Consider the following 19,719-nt stretch of genomic DNA (forward strand, 5'->3'; position numbering starts at 1 on the left):
GTCTTGAAGGTGAGCATCAGACGTGGGAGTACAGACAGAAGATAGACGAAAGTCTTCAGCAGAGCGTAAGGGCCTAGACGGGACATACTTGTTTATTAGGGAGAATAGATAGGTGGGAGCAGCATTATGTAGAGATTTGAAAGCAAGAACCAGAATTTAAAATTGAGCCCTATATCTTTCAAGAAGCCAATGTAGGGATTGACAGAAGGGTGAGGCGTGGGAGGTGCGGGCGGACAGGAAGATGTGCCTCGTCACTGCATTCATTATGGACTGTAACGGCTCAAGTTGGGAGCATGTAAGACCACTGAGAAGCGGATTACAGTATTCAAGGTGAGAAAGGACAGTGGAATGGACCAGCACCTTAGTCACATCTGGCGTTAAGTAGGGTTGGATGCGCGCAATGTTTTTGAGATTGAAGTGGCAGGATTTGGCGAAAGACTGAACATAAGGCGTGAAGGAGAGGTCGGAGTCAAAGAGAATACCTAGGCAGCGAGCCTGCATGGTGGAGCTGATGGTAGCACCGTTGACTTGGAGGGAAACACAAGAGTAGCAACACTCGAGGGAGGAAAGACCAGAATTTCAGTTTTGCTCAAGTTGAGTTTAAGGAAGTGGGCAGCCATCCAGTGAGAAATAGCAGAGAGGCAGTCAGAGACACTAGTTAAGAAGGATGGGGAGAGAACAGATAGATTTGCGTGTCATCTGCATAGAAATTATATTGAAAGCCCAAAGGAGCTAATGAGTTTACCAAGGGAGGCAGTATAGACAGAGAACGGTAGAGGACCAGGGACTGAAGCTTGGGGGACACCAACAGAGAGGAGTTGGGGAGAAGAAGCAGAGCCAGAGAAAGAAACACTGAAAGAGCGCTGGGAGAGGTAGGAAGAGCACCAGGAGGGAGTAAATATCTTGTAGACCGATATTGTGGAGGATGAGAAGAAGCTGTTGATGATCAACAGTGTCAAAAGCCGCAGAAAGGTCAAGGAGAATTAGGATAGAGTAGTCACCATGAGATTTTACAGCGAGTAGATCATTGGATACTTTGATCTGTGCCGTTGCCACAGAGTGCTTAGCGCGGAAACCGGTCTGAAGTGGATCTAGCAGAGAGTTGGACTTGAGGAAGTCTGTCAATCTCGCATATACAACTCTTTTAAGGATCTTGGATGCAAAAGGCAGTAGCAAGATAGGATGGTAGTGGGACGGGGAGTTAGGGTCAAAGTTGGACTTCTTTAGAATTGGGGTTACAGTTGTATGTTTGAAGGGTGATGGAAATATGCCAGAGGAGAGAGAGAGCTTGAGAATTTTTGTGAGAGGTAGAGAAAGAGAAGAAGACGGAGTATGGATGAGATGAGAGGGAATTATATCTAGAGAGCAGGTGATGGGGTGGGAGGACTGGAGCAGAGCAGAAACCTCATCCACTGTAGCGGGTGTAAATGAATATAGAACATCAGGGGGAGTGAGGTTAGGGGAAGTATTGTAAGGGGAAGAAGAAAGATGAGAGATATCTTCCCTGATTGTAGAGATCTTGTCAGTGAAGTGAGTTGCAAAGTCTGAGGCGGTCAAGTTAGTAGGTGGAGGAGGAACAATAGGGCGAATAAGAGAGTGAAATAGTCATTTTGGTTCGAGGGAGAGTGTGGTTATGAGGGTATTGAAGTAATTTACTTTTGCAGAGAAAAGAGCCAAGCGGTATGAGTGCAGCATAAATTTATAGTGGAGAAAGTCAGATGCACAGTGAGACTTTCTCTAACAGCGTTCAGAAGTTCTGGAGCATTTTAGGAGGTATCGAGTCAGCTTGGTGTGCCAAGGTTGTTGTTGGGGGAACTTTCTGCGCTTAAATGCCATGATGTCTAGTTGAGAGGAGAGGGTGGAATTGTAGAAGGAGGTTGTAGAGGTTGATAGCAGACCTGGGACACCCCTACCATACAGACATGTCCGAGTGATGGATGACCTGGGACGCCCCTACAATAAAGACATGTCCGAGTGATGGATGACTTGGGACGCCCCCTACCATACAGACATGTCCGAGTGATGGCTGACCTGGGACACTCATACCATACAGACATGTCCAAGTGATGGCTGACCTGGGACGCCCCGACCATACAGACATGTCCAAGTGATGGCTGACCTGGGACGCCCCTACCATACAGACATGTCCAAGTGATGGCTGACCTGGGACGCCCCTACCATACAGACATGTCCAAGTGATGGCTGACCTGGGACGCCCCTACCATACAGACATGTCCAAGTGATGGCTGACCTGGGACGCCCCTACCATACAGACATGTCCAATTGATGGCTGACCTGGGACGCCCCTACCATACAGACATGTCCAAGTGATGGCTGACCTGGGACGCCCCTACCATACAGACATGTCCAAGTGATGGCTGACCTGGGACGCCCCTACCATACAGACATGTCCAAGTGATGGCTGACCTGGGACGCCCCTACCATACAAACATGTCCAATTGATGGCTGACCTGGGACGCCCCTACCATACAGACATGTCCAAGTGATGGCTGACCTGGGATGCCCCTACCATATAGACATGTCCAAGTGATGGCTGACCTGGGACGCCCCTACTATATAGTCATGTCCAAGTGATGGCTGACCTGGAAAGCGCGGACCATATGCTCCATACACTGGCTCCAAGTTATTCACTATGAAGGGCCCCAATATTGCCCAATAGAATTGCACCCAAGTTATAAGAGAGTAGAAAGCATGAAGTGCAGGGACGTTGTGACACGGGTGGTCCAGGATTTGGAAATGTTTTAAAATTTTGGATAGAGCACATTGGGGAGGGGAGGACAGGATTAAAGAGCAGTTAGGATGCTGTCTATCTTGTTAATTAAGGAGACATTTCCTGTAATACAACAAACTAATTTACTGGAACCTTTGTTTCAGATATCAGCAATCAGCAGCTCTACACTGCTGACTCTACACTGTCAATGAGAGACCATAAGGATATTGTTCCCTGAGCTCCCATCACCCCGTCATCCCATTATCCCGTCACCCTCTCACCACGTCACCCAATTATCCCGTCACCCCATTATCCCATCACCCTCTCACCCCGTAACCCAACCATCCTGTCGCCTCATTATCCTATCACCTTCTCACCCCATCACCCCATCCACTCCTCACCCCATTATCCAGTCATCCCATCACCACCTAATCCTATTACGCTCATCCCGTCACCCTTTCATCTCATCACCCTCTGATCCCATTATCCCAATACCCGATCATCCCATCACACCATTATTGCATTAACCCAATCATCTCTTTGCCTCATCATTCTGTCACCCTTTCACCCTGTCACTCTATCATCCCATCACCCTACAGCCTAAACCAATTATTTCAAGTCTTCTCCTGTCTAATAAAGTCTCCTCCTGTCCTATACTCAATATTCTGTCTCTCCCTCTCATCCTGTCCCACACTCTTCTCCTGTCTCTTCCCTCTCCCTCTCTTTTTATTTCCTTTTCCTGGTCTCACCTCCCCCCCCCCCCCCCTTCACTTTTCCTCTCTTCTGTCTCTCCTCCCCTGGTTTGGTCAGTTTTTTTGGCTGTGGGGGGTTGATTCTCCCATTCCTTTGGTGGATGCTGGCAGCAGTGGGCTGTCTGAGAGGCTTGGAGGGGAACATATTAAGGAGGGGAGGGGGCTGAGGGCCAGAATAAAGAAGTTCTCTGACAGAGGGAGAAGTTTCTTCCAGGCAGGAGAGCTGCAGTGGCAGAGAAGGACAAGCCCCATCTCGTGGAATTTTGGGGGGACGTTTGATAGGACATTCAGCTAGATGTGACTGCACCATATTTAGTGATGTCTCGATTTAACTCCTCTATCAGAGAGAGTTCAAGCAGATGAGGGATCAGAAGAGGATATGTTTAATGTGAAGGAGAAAGAGACTGCTCCGAGCTGTGAGATCACGCAATAAGCATCTGGATTCCCCAGTCTGTCTGAAAGAAAGACCTTTTAGGAGAACTCTGGTATAACAATTGGGTTAACATCTGGAAGAGGACAAGAGTACCGGAATATAGCAACTGGGTTAACATCTGGAAGAGGACAAGAGTACCGAGATATAACAACTGGGTTAACATCTGGAAGAGGACAAGATTATCGTGTTAGTAACGGGAATAACATCAGGAATAGGACAGGAGTACGGAGCCTACATCAGACCAGGGCTATGGATTAAACATTCTGCAAGTCACACCTCAAAACCTACGCAGTCTAGGGTCTCACATCTGGAAAGGACAAATGAATTGCTTTGAACAGAAGGGTCTATAGTTTCACTATTCAGAGAACCAATGCTCTCACAAGGATAAGAAAGGGTTGAGTAATTTCAACAGGATATATGGTGGATAAGATCCACATGGAGATCTAACATCAGGGGATTAACATTTAAAAACCGCTGCACGGAGAGGGTTTGGTTCAAACAAACTTCCAAGAATCCTACTGCTAGAGCAGGGCTTTGCTCAATGATTTTAGTGGGGTTCTGGTTGTTACATTGGGAAATGTCCAGGTGACAAAGTCCCGCCGCATTCTATTAGTCGCCCATACTGCAGGACAGTCCCACCATCAGGAGTTACCCGGAAAACACAGAATGATGGGCAAGAGTGTGTGGATCATTCTCACTTCCCTATTCACCCTCAATATGGAGATATCAAATGCCACTAACTACCCTCCACGATACAACCTGTACACAGGAGGATCGACCACACAGTCACAACATGGACTAAGGGCAGCAAGCAGACACAGGTAAGTAGCCACAAAAAGGGTCCAAGTTAAGGTCATACAATACAACAACTAGAATACACTCTAATATAGAGATAGCAGTAACTGGGATACGCTGTAATATAGAGATAGCAATAACTGGGATACGCTGTAATATAGAGATAGCAATAACTGGGATACGCTGTAATATAGAGATAGTAATAACTGGGATACGCTGTAATATAGAGATAGTAATAACTGGGATACGCTGTAATATAGAGATAGTAATAACTGGGATACGCTGTAATATAGAGATAGCAATAACTGGGATCCGCTGTAATATAGAGATAGTAATAACTGGGATACGCTGTAATATAGAGATAGCAATAACTGGGATACGCTGTAATATAGAGATAGCAATAACTGGGATACGCTGTAATATAGAGATAGCAATAACTGGGATACGCTGTAATATAGAGATAGCAATAACTGGGATACGCTGTAATATAGAGATAGCAATAACTGGGATACGCTGTAATATAGAGATAGTAATAACTGGGATACGCTGTAATATAGAGATAGTAATAACTGGGATACGCTGTAATATAGAGATAGCAATAACTGGGATACGCTGTAATATAGAGATAGCAATAACTGGGATACGCTGTAATATAGAGATAGCAATAACTGGGATACGCTGTAATATAGAGATAGCAGTAACTGGGATACGCTGTAATATAGAGATAGCAATAACTGGGATACGCTGTAATATAGAGATAGCAATAACTGGGATACGCTGTAATATAGAGATAGCAATAACTGGGATACGCTGTAATATAGAGATAGTAATAACTGGGATACGCTGTAATATAGAGATAGCAATAACTGGGATACGCTGTAATATAGAGATAGTAATAACTGGGATACGCTGTAATATAGAGATAGTAATAACTGGGATACGATCTAATATAGAGATAGTAATAACTGGGATACGCTGTAATATAGAGATAGTAATAACTGGGATACGCTGTAATATAGAGATAGTAATAACTGGGATACGATCTAATATAGAGATAGTAATAACTGGGATACGCTGTAATATAGAGATAGCAATAACTGGGATACGCTGTAATATAGAGATAGTAATAACTGGGATACGATCTAATATAGAGATAGTAATAACTGGGATACGCTGTAATATAGAGATAGTAATAACTGGGATACGCTGTAATATAGAGATAGCAATAACTGGGATACGCTGTAATATAGAGATAGCAATAACTGGGATACGCTGTAATATAGAGATAGCAATAACTGGGATACGCTGTAATATAGAGATAGTAATAACTGGGATACGCTGTAATATAGAGATAGTAATAACTGGGATACGCTGTAATATAGAGATAGTAATAACTGGGATACGCTGTAATATAGAGATAGTAATAACTGGGATACGCTGTAATATAGAGATAGCAATAACTGGGATACGCTGTAATATAGAGATAGTAATAACTGGGATACGCTGTAATATAGAGATAGCAATAACTGGGTAACGCGGTAATATAGAGATAGCAATAACTGGGTAACGCGGTAATATAGGGATACAATAAGTGGGATATGCTGTAATATAGAAATAGATAGTAATAACTGGGAATACACAGATTGTCAGTGAGAGGGAAGGGGTTAATATGGCGACACTAACTGACTAACACACAAATTGTCAGTGAGAGGGAAGGGGTTAATATGTGGGCACTAACTTCCTAATGCACATATTGTCAGTGAGAGGGAAGGGGTTAATATGCAAACACTAACTTCCGAATGCACATATTGTCAGTGAGAGGGAAGAGGTTAATATGGAGACACTAACTGCCTAACACACAAATTGCCAGTGAGAAGGAATGGGTTCATATGGAGATACTAACTTAATGACATGCATATTGTCAGTGAGAGGGAAGGGGTTAATATGGAGACACTAACTTCCTAACTCACAGATTGTCAGTGAGGGAGAAGGGGTTAATATGCACGCACTAACTTCCTAACACACAGATTGCCAGTGAGTGAGAAGGGGTTAATATGGAGACACTAACTTCCTAACACACAGATTGTGAGTGAGAGGGAAGGGGTTAATATGGAGACACTAACTGACTAACACACAAATTGCCAGTGAGAATGAATGGGTTCATATGGAGATACTAACTTAATAACATGCATATTGTCAGTCAGAGGGAAGGGGTTAATATGTGGGCACCAACTTCCTAATGCACATATTGTCAGTGAGAGGGAAGGGGTTAATATGCAAACACTAACTTCCTAACACGGATATTGTCAGTGAGAGGGAAGGGGTTAATATGGAGACAATAACTTCCCAACACACAGATTGTCAGTGAGAGGGAAGGGGTTAATATTCACACACTAACTTCCCAACACAGATTGTCAGTGAGGGAGAAGGGGTTAATATGGAGACACTAACTTAATAATATGTAGATTGTCAGTGAGAGGGAAGGGGTTAATTTGGAGACACTATCTTCCTAACACTCAGATTGTCAGTGAGAGGGGAGGGGTTAATATGGAAACACTAACTTCCTAACACACAGATTGTCAGTGAGAGGGAAGAGGTTAATATGGAGACACTAACTTACCAACACACAGATTGTCAGTGAGAGGGAAGAGGTTAATATGGAGACACTAACTGCCTAACACACAAATTGCCAATGAGAAGGAATGGGTTCATATGGAGATACTAACTTAATAACGTGCATATTGTCAGTGAGAGGAAAGGGGTTAATATGGAGACACTAACTTATTAACACACAGATTGTCAGTCAGAGGGAAGGGGTTAATATGTGGGCACTAGCTTCCTAATGCAGATATTGTCAGTGAGAGGGAAGGGGTTAATATGGAGACAATAACTTCCCAACACTCAGATTGTCAGTGAGAGGGAAGGGGTTAATATGCACACACTAACTTCCCAACACAGATTGTCAGAAGGGGTTAATATGGAGGCACTACCTTCCTAACACAGAGATTATCAGTGAGAGGGAAGGGGTTAATATGGAGACACTAACTTCCTAACAAACAGATTGTCAGTGAGAGGGAAGGGGTTAATATGGAGACAGTAACTTAACACACAGATTGTCAGTCAGAAGGAAGGGGTTAATATGTGGGCACTAACTTCCTAATGCACATATTGTCAGTGAGAGGGAAGGGGTTAATATGGAGACAGTAACTTAACACACAGATTGTCAGTCAGAAGGAAGGGGTTAATATGTGGGCACTAACTTCCTAATGCACATATTGTCAGTGAGAGGGAAGGGGTTAATATGGAGACAATAACTTCCCAACACACAGATTGTCAGTGAGAGGGTTAATATGGAGACACTAACTTCCTAACTCACAGATTGTCAGTGAGAGGGAAGAGGTTAATATGGAGACACTAACTGCCTAACACACAAATTGACAGTGAGAATGAATGGGTTCAAATGGAGATACTAACTTAATAACATGCATATTGTCAGTGAGAGGGAAGGGGTTAATATGGAGACACTAACTTCCCAACACACAAATTGCCAGTGAGAAGGAATGGGTTCAAATGGAGATACTAACTTAATAACGTGCATATTGTCAGTGAGAGGGAAAGGGTTAATATGGAGACACTAACTTATTAACACACAGATTGTCAGTCAGAGGGAAGGGGTTAATATGCAAACACTAACTTCCTAACACGGATATTGTCCGCGAGAGGGAAGGGGTTAATATGGAGACAATAACTTCCCAACACACAGATTGTCAGTGAGAGGGATGAGGTTAATATGGAGACATTAACTTGCTAACACTCAGATTGTCAGTGAGAGGGAAGTGGTTAATATGCACACACTGACATCCTAACACACATATTGACAGTGAGAGGGAAGGGGTTAATATTCACACACTAACTTCCCAACACAGATTGTCAGTGAGAGGGAAGGGGTTAATATGGAGACACTAACTTCCTAACACACATATTGTCAGTGAGAGGGAAGGGGTTAATATGGAGACATTAACTTCCTAACACTCAGATTGTCAGTGAGAGGGAAGGGGTTAATATGCACACAATAACATCCTAACACACATATTGTCAGTGAGAGGGAAGGGGTTAATATTTACACACTAACTTCCTAACAAACAGATTGTCAGTGAGAGTGAAGGGGTTAATATGGAGACACTGACTTCTAACACACAGATTGTCAGTGAGAGGGAAGAGGTTAATATGGAGACACTAACTGCCTAACACACAAATTGCCAGTGAGAAGGAATGGGTTCATATGGAGATACTAACTTAATGACATGCATATTGTCAGTGAGAGGAAAGGGGTTAATATCAAGACAATAACTTCCCAACACACAGATTGTCAGTTAGGGAGAAGGGGTTAATATGGAGACACTAACTTCCTAACACTCAGATTGTCTGTGAGTGGGAAGAGGTTAATATGGGGACACTAACTTCCTAACACTCAAATTGTCAGTGAGAGGGAAGAGGTTAATATAGAGACACTGATTGTCAAACACGAAAATGCAAAATGCAAACACGAACTTCCTAACACTCAGATTGTCAGTGAGAGGGAAGGGGTTAATATGGAGACACTAACTTCCTAACTCACAGATTGTCAGTGAGGGAGAAGGGGTTAATATGCACGCACTAACTTCCTAACACACAGATTGTCAGTGAGGGAGAAGGGGTTCATATGGAGACACTAACTTCCTAACACACAGATTGTCAGTGAGGGAGAAGGGGTTCATATGGAGACACTAACTTCCTAACACTCAGATTGTCAGTGAGAGGGAAGGGGTTAATATGGAGTCACTAACTTCGTAACACAGATTGTCAGTGAGGGAGACGGGGTTAATATGGAGACACTAACTTCCGAACACACAGATTGTCAGTGAGGGAGACGGGGTTAATATGGAGACACTAACTTCCTAACACACAGATTGTCAGTGAGGGAGACGGGGTTAATATGGAGACACTAACTTCCTAACACACAGATTGTCAGTGAGGGAGACGGGGTTAATATGGAGACACTAACTTCCTAACACACAGATTGTCAGTGAGGGAGACGGGGTTAATATGCACGCACTAACTTCCTAACACACAGATTGTCAGTGAGGGAGAAGGGGTTAATATGGAGACACTAACTTCCTAACACACAGATTGTCAGTGAGGGAGACGGGGTTAATATGGAGACACTAACTTCCTAACACACAGATTGGCAGTGAGGGAGAAGGGGTTAATATGGAGACACTAACTTCCTAACACAGATTGTCAGTGAGAGGGAAGGGGTTAATATGGAGACACTAACTTCCTAACACAGATTGTCAGTGAGAGGGAAGGGGTTAATATGCATGGCTTGTGGGCTACTGACTACATCTGTCTTAGAAAGCCACAGCCTGGCAAACCACGAAACACAGTAAATGGCAAAGTCCGATACGCCGTGATCTTTCTCAGAAACAGAATTTTATAATATTTAAAACACGGCAAAGGAACATTATGGGGCATATTCGCCATTTTATTAACTATTAAATTACACATAGATTATTATATGTTATACATCTTCCGAAGCCCAGGCTGCAGGTTGCCATCCTGTTTAAATATCATACATGTTCCGGAGCACAGGCTGCCATCCTGTTTACATATTATAGATTTTCCGGGGCACAGGCTGCCATCCTGTGTATATATTATAGATGTTCCGGGGCACAGGCTGCCATCCTGTTTATATATCATACATGTTCCGGGGCACAGGCGGCTATCCTGTTTATATATCATACATGTTCCGGGGCACAGGCTGCTATCCTGTTTATATATCATACATGTTCCGGGCCACAGGCTGCCGTCCTGTTTAAATATCATACATGTTCCGGGGGACAGGCTGCCGTCCTGTTTAAATATCATACATGTTCCAGGGCCCAGGCTGCCATATATCATACGTGTTCCGGTGCCCAGGCTGCCGTCCTGTTTATATATTATACGTGTTCCGGGGCCCAGGCTGCCGTCCTGTTTATATATCATACGTGTTCCGGTGCCCAGGCTGCCGTCCTGTTTATATATTATACGTGTTCCGGGGCCCAGGCTGCCGTCCTGTTTATATATTATACGTGTTCCGGGGCCCAGGATGCCGTCCTGTTTATATATTATACGTGTTCCTGGGCCCAGGCTGCCGTCCTGTTTATATAATATACGTGTTCCGGTGCCCAGGCTGCCGTCCTGTTTATATATTGTACGTGTTCCGGGGCCCAAGCAGCCGTCCTGTTTATATATTGTACGTGTTCCGGGGCCCAGGCTGCCGTCCTGTTTATATATTATACGTGTTACGGGGCCCAGGCTGCCGTCCTGTTTATATATTGTACGTGTTCCGGTGCCCAGGCTGCCGTCCTGTTTATTTATTATACGTGTTCCGGTGCCCAGGCTGCCATCCTGTTTATATATTATACGTGTTCCGGTGCCCAGGCTGCCGTCCTGTTTATATATTGTACGTGTTCCGGGCCCAGGCTGCTGTCATAGGCGTGCGCAGCCTAAAGCACAAGCACACACGGCGTATATATATGTATATGTATGTATATATGTATATATATATATATATACACACATACACACACAAAGCTGTGTGTGTGTGCTGTGTGAGGGTGCTGTTAGTGTGATGTGTGTGTGAGGGTGCTGGTAGTGTACTATGTGGGTGAGGGTGTTTGTGTGTGCGTGCTTGTGAGGGTGCTGTGAATGTACTGTGTGTCAGGGTGCTGTTTGTGTGTGTGTGTGCGCACTTGTCAGGGTGCTGTAAATGTACTGTGTGTGTTTGTTAGGGTCCTGTTTGTGTTTGTGAGGGTACTGTTAGTGTGCTGCGTGAGTGTGAGGGTGCTGTTTGTGTAATGTGTGTGAGGGTGCTGTATGTTTGTGAGGGTGCAGTGTGTGGGGGTGCTGTATGTGTGTGTGGGTGTTATATGTGTGTGGGTGATGTGTATGTGTGTGGGTGCTGTGTATGTCTGTGGGTGCTGTGTATGTCTGTGGGTGCTGTATATGTGTGTGGGTGCTGTATGTCTGTGGGTGCTGTGTATGTCTGTGTGTGCTGTGTGTGTACTGTGTATGTCTGTGGGTGCTGTGTATGTGTGTGTGTGCTGTGTGTGTACTGTGTATGTCTGTGGGTGCTGTGTATGTGTGTGTGTGCTGTGTATGTGTGTGTGTGCTGTGTATGTATGTGGGTGCTGTGTATGTATGTGGGTGCTGTGTATGTGTGTGGGTGCTGTGTATGTATGCTGTGTGTGGGTGCTGTGTATGTATGTATGTGTGCTGTGTATGTGTGTGGGTACTGTGTATGTGTGTGCTGTATGTGTGTGGGTGATTGTGGGGGGTGGAGGTGGGGGTACATTACTTAATATTCCCCCTCCCTTATTACTTTATGTAGGGAGGGGGGATCCTTCCTTGCTGCCTTCCCTGGTGGTCCAGTGGAGGTGGGGGCAGATCAGTTATCCCCCCTCCCTTCTTACCTTATGCATGGGAGGGGGGATCCTGCTGCTGCTGCCATCCATCCCTGGTGGTCCAGTGGAGAGTGAACTCTAGCCCCGCAGGGCTAGAGTTCACTCACGCGAGATCTGAGCGTTGCCGCAGCAACGCTCAGATCTCGCGAGAGGAATCCGGCGGAGCTGCTGGCAATAGCTCCCGGGTCCTCTACTGCCTCCCTCCATGCCTGTGAGCCGGTGAGGGGAGGCTGAGAGCAGAGCCGGCGCTCGGATAGCGCCGGCTCTGCATGGACCGACAGGGGGGATCCTGAGATCTCCCCTGCCAGTCTCAATACATAGGCGTGCCGTGGGGATTAGGTTGTGCCCAGGCACACCCGGCACACCCCGTGCGCATGCCTATGGCTGCCGTCCTGTTTATATATTATATGTGTTCCGGGGCCCATGCAGCCATCCTGTTTATATATTATTCGTGTTCCGGGGCCCATGCAGCCGTCCTGTTTATATATTATTCGTGTTCCGGGGCCCATGCAGCCGTCCTGTTTATATATTGTACGTGTTCGGGTGCACAGGCTGCCGTCCTGTTTATATATTATATTATACGTGTTCCGGGCCACAGGCTGCCGTCCTGATTATATATTATTCGTGTTCCGGGGCCCATGCAGCCGTCCTGTTTATATATTGTACGTGTTCCGGGGCCCAGGCTGCCATCCTGTTTATATATTATACGTGTTCCGGGCCACAGGCTGCCGTCCTGTTTATATATTGTACGTGTTCCAGGGCCCATGCAGCCGTCCTGTTTATATATTATACGTGTTCCGGTGCCCAGGCTGCCGTCCTGTTTATATATTATACGTGTTCCGGTGCCCAGGCTGCCGTCCTGTTTATATATTATACGTGTTCCGGGGCCCATGCAGCCGTCCTGTTTATATATTGTACGTGTTCTGGGGCCCAGGCTGCCATCATGTTTATATATTATACGTGTTCCGGTGCCCAGGCTGTCCTGTTTATATGTTATACGGGTTATGGGGCCCAAGCTGCCGTCCTGTTTATATATTGTACATGTTCCGGGGCCCATGCAGCCGTCCTGTTTATATATTATACGTGTTCCGGTGCCCAGGCTGCAGTCCTGTTTATATATTGTACGTGTTCCGGGGCCCAGGCTGCCATCATGTTTATATATTATACGTGTTCCGGTGCCCAGGCTGCCGTCCTGTTTATATATTATACGTGTTCCGGTGCCCATGCTGCCGTCCTGTTTATATATTATACGTGTTCCGGTGCACAGGCTGCCGTCCTGTTCATATATTATACGTGTTCCGGTGCCCAGGCTGCCATCCTGTTTATATATTATACGTGTTCCGGGGCCCATGCAGCCGTCCTGTTTATATATTATACGTGTTCCGGTGCCCAGGCTGCCGTCCTGTTTATATATTATACGTGTTCCGGTGCACAGGCTGCCGTCCTGTTCATATATTATACGTGTTCCGGTGCCCAGGCTGCCGTCCTGTTTATATGTTATAAGTGTTCCGGGGCCCATGCAGCCGTCCTGTTTATATATTGTACGTGTTCCGGGGCCCAGGCTGCCGTCCTGTTTATATATTATACGTGTTCCAGGCCACAGGCTGCCTTCCTGTTTATATGTTATAAGTGTTCCGGTGCCCAGGCTGCCGTCCTGTTTATATGTTATAAGTGTTCCGGGCCACAGGCTGCCGTCCTGTTTATATATTGTACGTGTTCCGGTGCCCAGGCTGCCATTCTGTTTATATATTGTACATGTTCCGGGGCCCATGCAGCCGTCCTGTTTATATATTATACGTGTTCCGGTGCCCAGGCTGCCGTCCTGTTTATATATTATACGTGTTCCGGGGCCCAGGCTGCCGTCCTGTTTATATATTATACGTGTTCCGGGGTCCAGGCTGCCGTCCTGTTTATATGTTATACGGGTTATGGGGCCCAAGCTGCCGTCCTGTTTATATATTGTACATGTTCCGGGGCCCATGCAGCCGTCCTGTTTATATATTATACGTGTTCCGGTGCCCAGGCTGCCGTCCTGTTTATATATTATACGTGTTCCGGGGCCCATGCAGCCGTCCTGTTTATATATTGTACGTGTTCCGGGGCCCAGGCTGCCATCATGTTTATATATTATACGTGTTCCGGTGCCCAGGCTGCCGTCCTGTTTATATATTATACGTGTTCCGGTGCCCAGGCTGCCGTCCTGTTTATATATTATACGTGTTCCGGTGCCCAGGCTGCCGTCCTGTTTATATATTATACGTGTTCCGGGCCCAGGCTGCCATCCTGTTTATTTATTATACGTGTTCTGGGGCCCATGCAGCCGTCCTGTTTATATATTGTACGTGTTCCGGGGCCCAGGCTGCCGTCCTGTTTATATATTATACGTGTTCCGGTGCCCAGGCTGCCGTCCTGTTTATATATTATAAGTGTTCCGGGCCACAGGCTGCCGTCCTGTTTATATATTATACGTGTTCCGGGGTCCAGGCTGCCGTCCTGTTTATATGTTATACGGGTTATGGGGCCCAAGCTGCCGTCCTGTTTATATATTGTACATGTTCCGGGGCCCATGCAGCCGTCCTGTTTATATATTATACGTGTTCCATTGCCCAGGCTGCCGTCCTGTATATATATTATACGTGTTCCGGGGCCCAGGCTGCCGTCCTGTTTATATATTATACGTGTTCCGGGGTCCAGGCTGCCGTCCTGTTTATATGTTATACAGGTTATGGGGCCCAAGCTGCCGTCCTGTTTATATATTGTACATGTTCCGGGGCCCATGCAGCCGTCCTGTTTATATATTATACGTGTTCCGGTGCCCAGGCTGCCGTCCTGTTTATATATTATACGTGTTCCGGGGCCCATGCTGCCTTCCTGTTTATATATTGTACGTGTTCCGGGGTCCAGGCTGCCGTCCTGTTTATATATTATACGTTTTCCGGGCCCATGCAGCTGTCCTGTTTATATATTATATACGTGTTCCGGGCCACAGGCTGCCGTCCTGTTTATATTTTATTTGTGTTCCGGGGCCCATGTAGCCGTCCTGTTTATATATTGTACGTGTTCCGGGGCCCAGGCTGCCATCCTGTTTATATATTATACGTGTTCCGGTGCCCAGGCTGCCGTCCTGTTTATATATTATAGTGTTCCGGTGCCCAGGCTGCCGTCCTGTTTATATATTATAGTGTTCCGGTGCCCAGGCTGCCGTCCTGTTTATATATTATACGTGTTCCGGGGCCTATGCAGCCGTCCTGTTTATATATGGAACGTGTTCCTGTGCCCAGGCTGCCGTCCTGTTTATATATTATACGTGTTCCGGGCCACAGGCTGCCTTCCTGTTTATATATTATAAGTGTTCCGGTGCCCAGGCTGCAGTCCTGTTTATATGTTATAAGTGTTCCGGGCTACAGGCTGCCGTCCTGTTTATATATTATACGTGTTCCGAGGCCCATGCAGCCGTCCTGTTTATATATTGTACGTGTTCCGGGGCCCAGGCTGCCGTCCTGTTTATATATTATACGTGTTCCGGTGCCCAGGCTGCCGTCCTGTTTATATATTATACGTGTTCCGGGCCACAGGCTGCTGTCCTGTTTATATATTATACGTGTTCCGGGCCACAGGCTGCCGTCCTGGTTATTTATTATACGTGTTCCAGGGGGGCCCATGCTGCCTTCCTGTTTATATATTATAAGTGCTCCGGGGACAAGGCTGCTGTCCTGTTTATATATTCGATACAAAAAATATATGGATCCATGCACTCACGCTCACATATGTACATTAAAGTTGGTAGTACTTGCCGGGTGCCAGTCCCCATAGGGATGTAGATAAACATAGAGAAAGAAGGAAATCCAGGGCTGCACTCACGGTCTTAGAATGAGAAAACTTATTTTTTCCATAAAATGAGAGAGATCAACTTTTCGGTCCACGCAGGGACCTTCCTCAGGATAAAATGACATACAAATACCCCACAAATAAATCTAATATATAGCAGCAATATTTATAGGAAAGTGACTTACCCCAGGTGCAAAGACTAAACCTCTGCGTTTTCCACACGCCATCGCGCATGCGCAGAAACATCGCGCCCTAGTCAATGCGCGATGACGTCACGGTACGTCGCTACCACGGCAACGCGGTACGCATCGCCATGGATACCGTCTAAAACATCAATACAAAAAGGAACCGAGTAGTGAATAGACACCATGTGGATAGATAGAAAGAAAAAACAATCTAAGGCTTACTGTTAAAATAACATAATTGGATATAACATGCTGTACAAGAAATCCAAAGAGCATCTCCATTCTCTACATAAAGAGATATATTAAAGAAGGCTATTAATAGAGTCATAAATACTGGAATCCCAATTAATACAAATGATATATGTGTAAGAATGGGGAATATCCCATATTCGATTGGAAACATAAAATTATAGTGAATCTCTATTATTAAAGAGATATACATGAATAATATTGAACGTTTATAAAGAATCTTTTGGATTCAAATGGTAGAAACAATTACCTACAAAGTGTAAATTGTTTTTGAAAAATATAAAAAATATAAAAAAATTTTTTAATGAAATAAATATAAGCAGTGTTGTGCACAAAGAGTGTAACGGACCGTTTCACTTACAAGAGGATAAAACCCAGTTTTCCCCTTTACAGATGCACAGGCAGCTACTGCAAACACCATTCTCCCGACTGGAGACACACGAACACTGAATCCGAGAAACCTTTTGAATTCTCCCAAGCATAAGAATGCTGTAGACCGTTGAATAGGAACCATACGAATAGGCTTGTACTCCTAGCAGTCAACTGGAACAGCATGCAATAAATCCTTCCCCCCAATAATGAGACGACACATCACTTTGAGGGTAAAACAGGAACTCTGGACTGGCTCATCCAGCCTGGCTTTTATTTCCAACTCACACATACAGGCCACACCCAGGGGGAGGCATAAAAGAACCAATGACATAGATGTTACCTCCCACACATCCCCTCCCCTTAGTGTGACACATAATCCCATTATGCATACAGTGTAAAATATACTTTTACACAACTTTCATAACTTTAAAACCATTCATCACATTCACATAAAAATACATACCGTATATACTCGAGTATAAGCCGACCCGAATATAAGCCGAGGCCCCTAATTTTACCCCCCAAAACTGGGAAAACTTATTGACTCGAGTATAAGACTAGGGTGGGAAATGCAGCAGCTACTGGTAAATTTATAAAGAAAATTAGATCATAAAAAAATTACCGTATATTAATAGAATATTTATTTACAGTGTGTGCGTATGAGTGCGTATGAGTGCAGTGCGTGTGTATGAGTGCAGTGCGTGTGTATGAGTGCAGTGCGTGTGTATGAGTGCAGTGCGTGTGTATGAGTGCAGTGTGTATGAGTGCAGTGTGTGTATGAATGCAGTGTGTGTATGAGTGCAGTGTGTGTATGAATGCAGTGTGTGTATGAGTGCAGTGTGTGTGTGAATGCAGTGTGTATGAATGCAGTGTGTGTATGAGTGCAGTGTGTGTGTATGAATGCAGTGTGTGTGTATGAATGCAGTGTGAGTGTGTGTGATGCAGTGTGTGTTTGTGTATGTGTTGGGGGTGGGCATTTTGATTATTGTTATTTTAATCTTTTTTTTGTTATATTATTTATTTATTTTATTAATTATTATTTATTTATTTTTTGTTAGTTATTTTTTTTAATTATTATTTTTTTATTATAATATATATTTTTTTCGTCCCCCCTCCCTGCTTGATACATGGCAGGGAGGGGGGCTCTCCTTCCCTGGTGGTCCAGCATTGGCAGTTCAGTGGGGGGGGAGAGGGGGGCTGGCAGAGCTGTAACTTACCTGTCCTACAGCTCCTGTCAGCTCTCTCCTCCTCCGCGCCGTCCGGTCAGCTCTTCTGTCAGCTCACACTGTAAGTCTCGCGAGAGCCGCGGCTCTCGCGAGACTTACACTGGGAGCTGACCGAGGTGCTGAACGGACGGCGTGGAGGAGGAGGGAGCTGACAAGAGCTGCAGGACAGGTAAGTAAGCTCTCTGCCAGCCCCCACAGCCCCCACAGCTCCTGTCTGTATTGTGGCAATGCAAATTGCCATAATACAGACTATTGACTCGAGTATAAGCCGAGTTGTTTTTTTTCAGCACAAAAAATGTGCTGAAAAACTCGGCTTATACTCGAGTATATACGGTATCCACAATCAATCCATTCAGGGGAATAACATATTAAAAAATGGCATGGATCAGACCAGGGGTTCAAAAGTTACTAAAAGTATCTTTTAAAACCCCTGGCTTTCCAGCTCAGACTGTTTTTACAGGGCCTTCTCTGTGCTGGAGAAGTAATCTAATTATCTCCAGCCCAGAGACAGACTCCATTAACCACATGGTTACAGAAAGACATAAAACACTTTAAAATACGGAAAGTTACTTTTTATCCATAACACACAGACATTTCACATATCCCCAGATAGCTGGGATCTGAGCGCACAAAACTACTGAATAGCGCGCAGATCCTATTCACACTGTACAATTGCCATGGAGCTAAAGTCTTTCCCATAGTCTTTCATTATATGAATAGGCTCCATGGTATAGCTATCTGGGGTATTACATTCCCATAAAGTCTGGTCCATAGTCCAAAGGCAAGAGGCGGGCAATCAGCCCCCTCCAAGGACACGTGGCGAGGTCGGTTTCGCCACAAAGAGCCTTCCATAAATACAAAAAATGATTGAAAAATGATTCTATACAATATATATATATATATCTTGTACTCGCATATTACATACAGAAAGAGTGATACAGTTATATTACATATATACTTAGTTACTATTATAATTGCTATAGTTAAATCCGAAGTTGAGATCAAGAGACAAAAAAAATGATGTCTTCTCAATACTGTGGAATGTTAAAGTCATATTACTACTTTTTGATAGATATAGAAGCTACCTATTATCCCGGATTAACTTCTTTAGCAAATAACTAATAGTGTATCCAATTAGACCAATAATACTACTTATTGCCAAGATACCTATGATTTGACTTGCAATCAAATAATTGCTCTTATATAGCACACTTATGTAACAAACTGTAATCTGCCACGTAAAGTTAAAAACAATATATACAAGCAGGGCTCATATTAGAGAAAAGAATGATATGATATCATTTCATTAAGGCCTTTTGGTGCAACTGTATCTAGAAGAAATATCCAATATGTTTCTCTATTAGGAAGCATCCTGCCACGATTTCCTCCACGTCGTGGTTCAGGGATGTGATCTATGGCTGTAAACTTGAGGGACGTCAATGGATGCCGATTATCCAAAAAAATGTTTGCGACCGGTTTGTCGCTATTCCCATCTCTGTAGGCTGTACGGATATTAGATCGATGTCCTTGAATGCGCTCACAGAGAGGTGTCTCAGTTTTACCTGTGTAGGATTAATCTACAAGGGCAAGTGAGTTTGTATATTACAAACAATGTTTTACAGGTAATTGTATGATTTAAATGGAACTTCTTATTAGTATGGGGG

The 19,719-nt window shown here is 44.7% G+C and overlaps 1 protein-coding gene across 1 annotated transcript in view; it reads left to right on the plus strand.

Moving 5' to 3' along the window:
* The first annotated feature begins 3,604 nt into the window (after positions 1–3,604).
* The window catches only part of EMILIN1 (elastin microfibril interfacer 1), a 112,943-nt gene continuing 96,828 nt past the window's right edge, over positions 3,605–19,719 (plus strand). Inside the window, exon 1 of the mRNA XM_063441830.1 lies at positions 3,605–4,737. Coding sequence (XP_063297900.1) covers positions 4,583–4,737 — 155 coding nt within the window. The 5' untranslated portion in view covers positions 3,605–4,582. The remainder of the gene's footprint in view (positions 4,738–19,719) is intronic.

This window comes from Pelobates fuscus, chromosome 2, assembly GCF_036172605.1.
Source record: "Pelobates fuscus isolate aPelFus1 chromosome 2, aPelFus1.pri, whole genome shotgun sequence".
Taxonomy (NCBI): domain Eukaryota; kingdom Metazoa; phylum Chordata; class Amphibia; order Anura; family Pelobatidae; genus Pelobates; species Pelobates fuscus.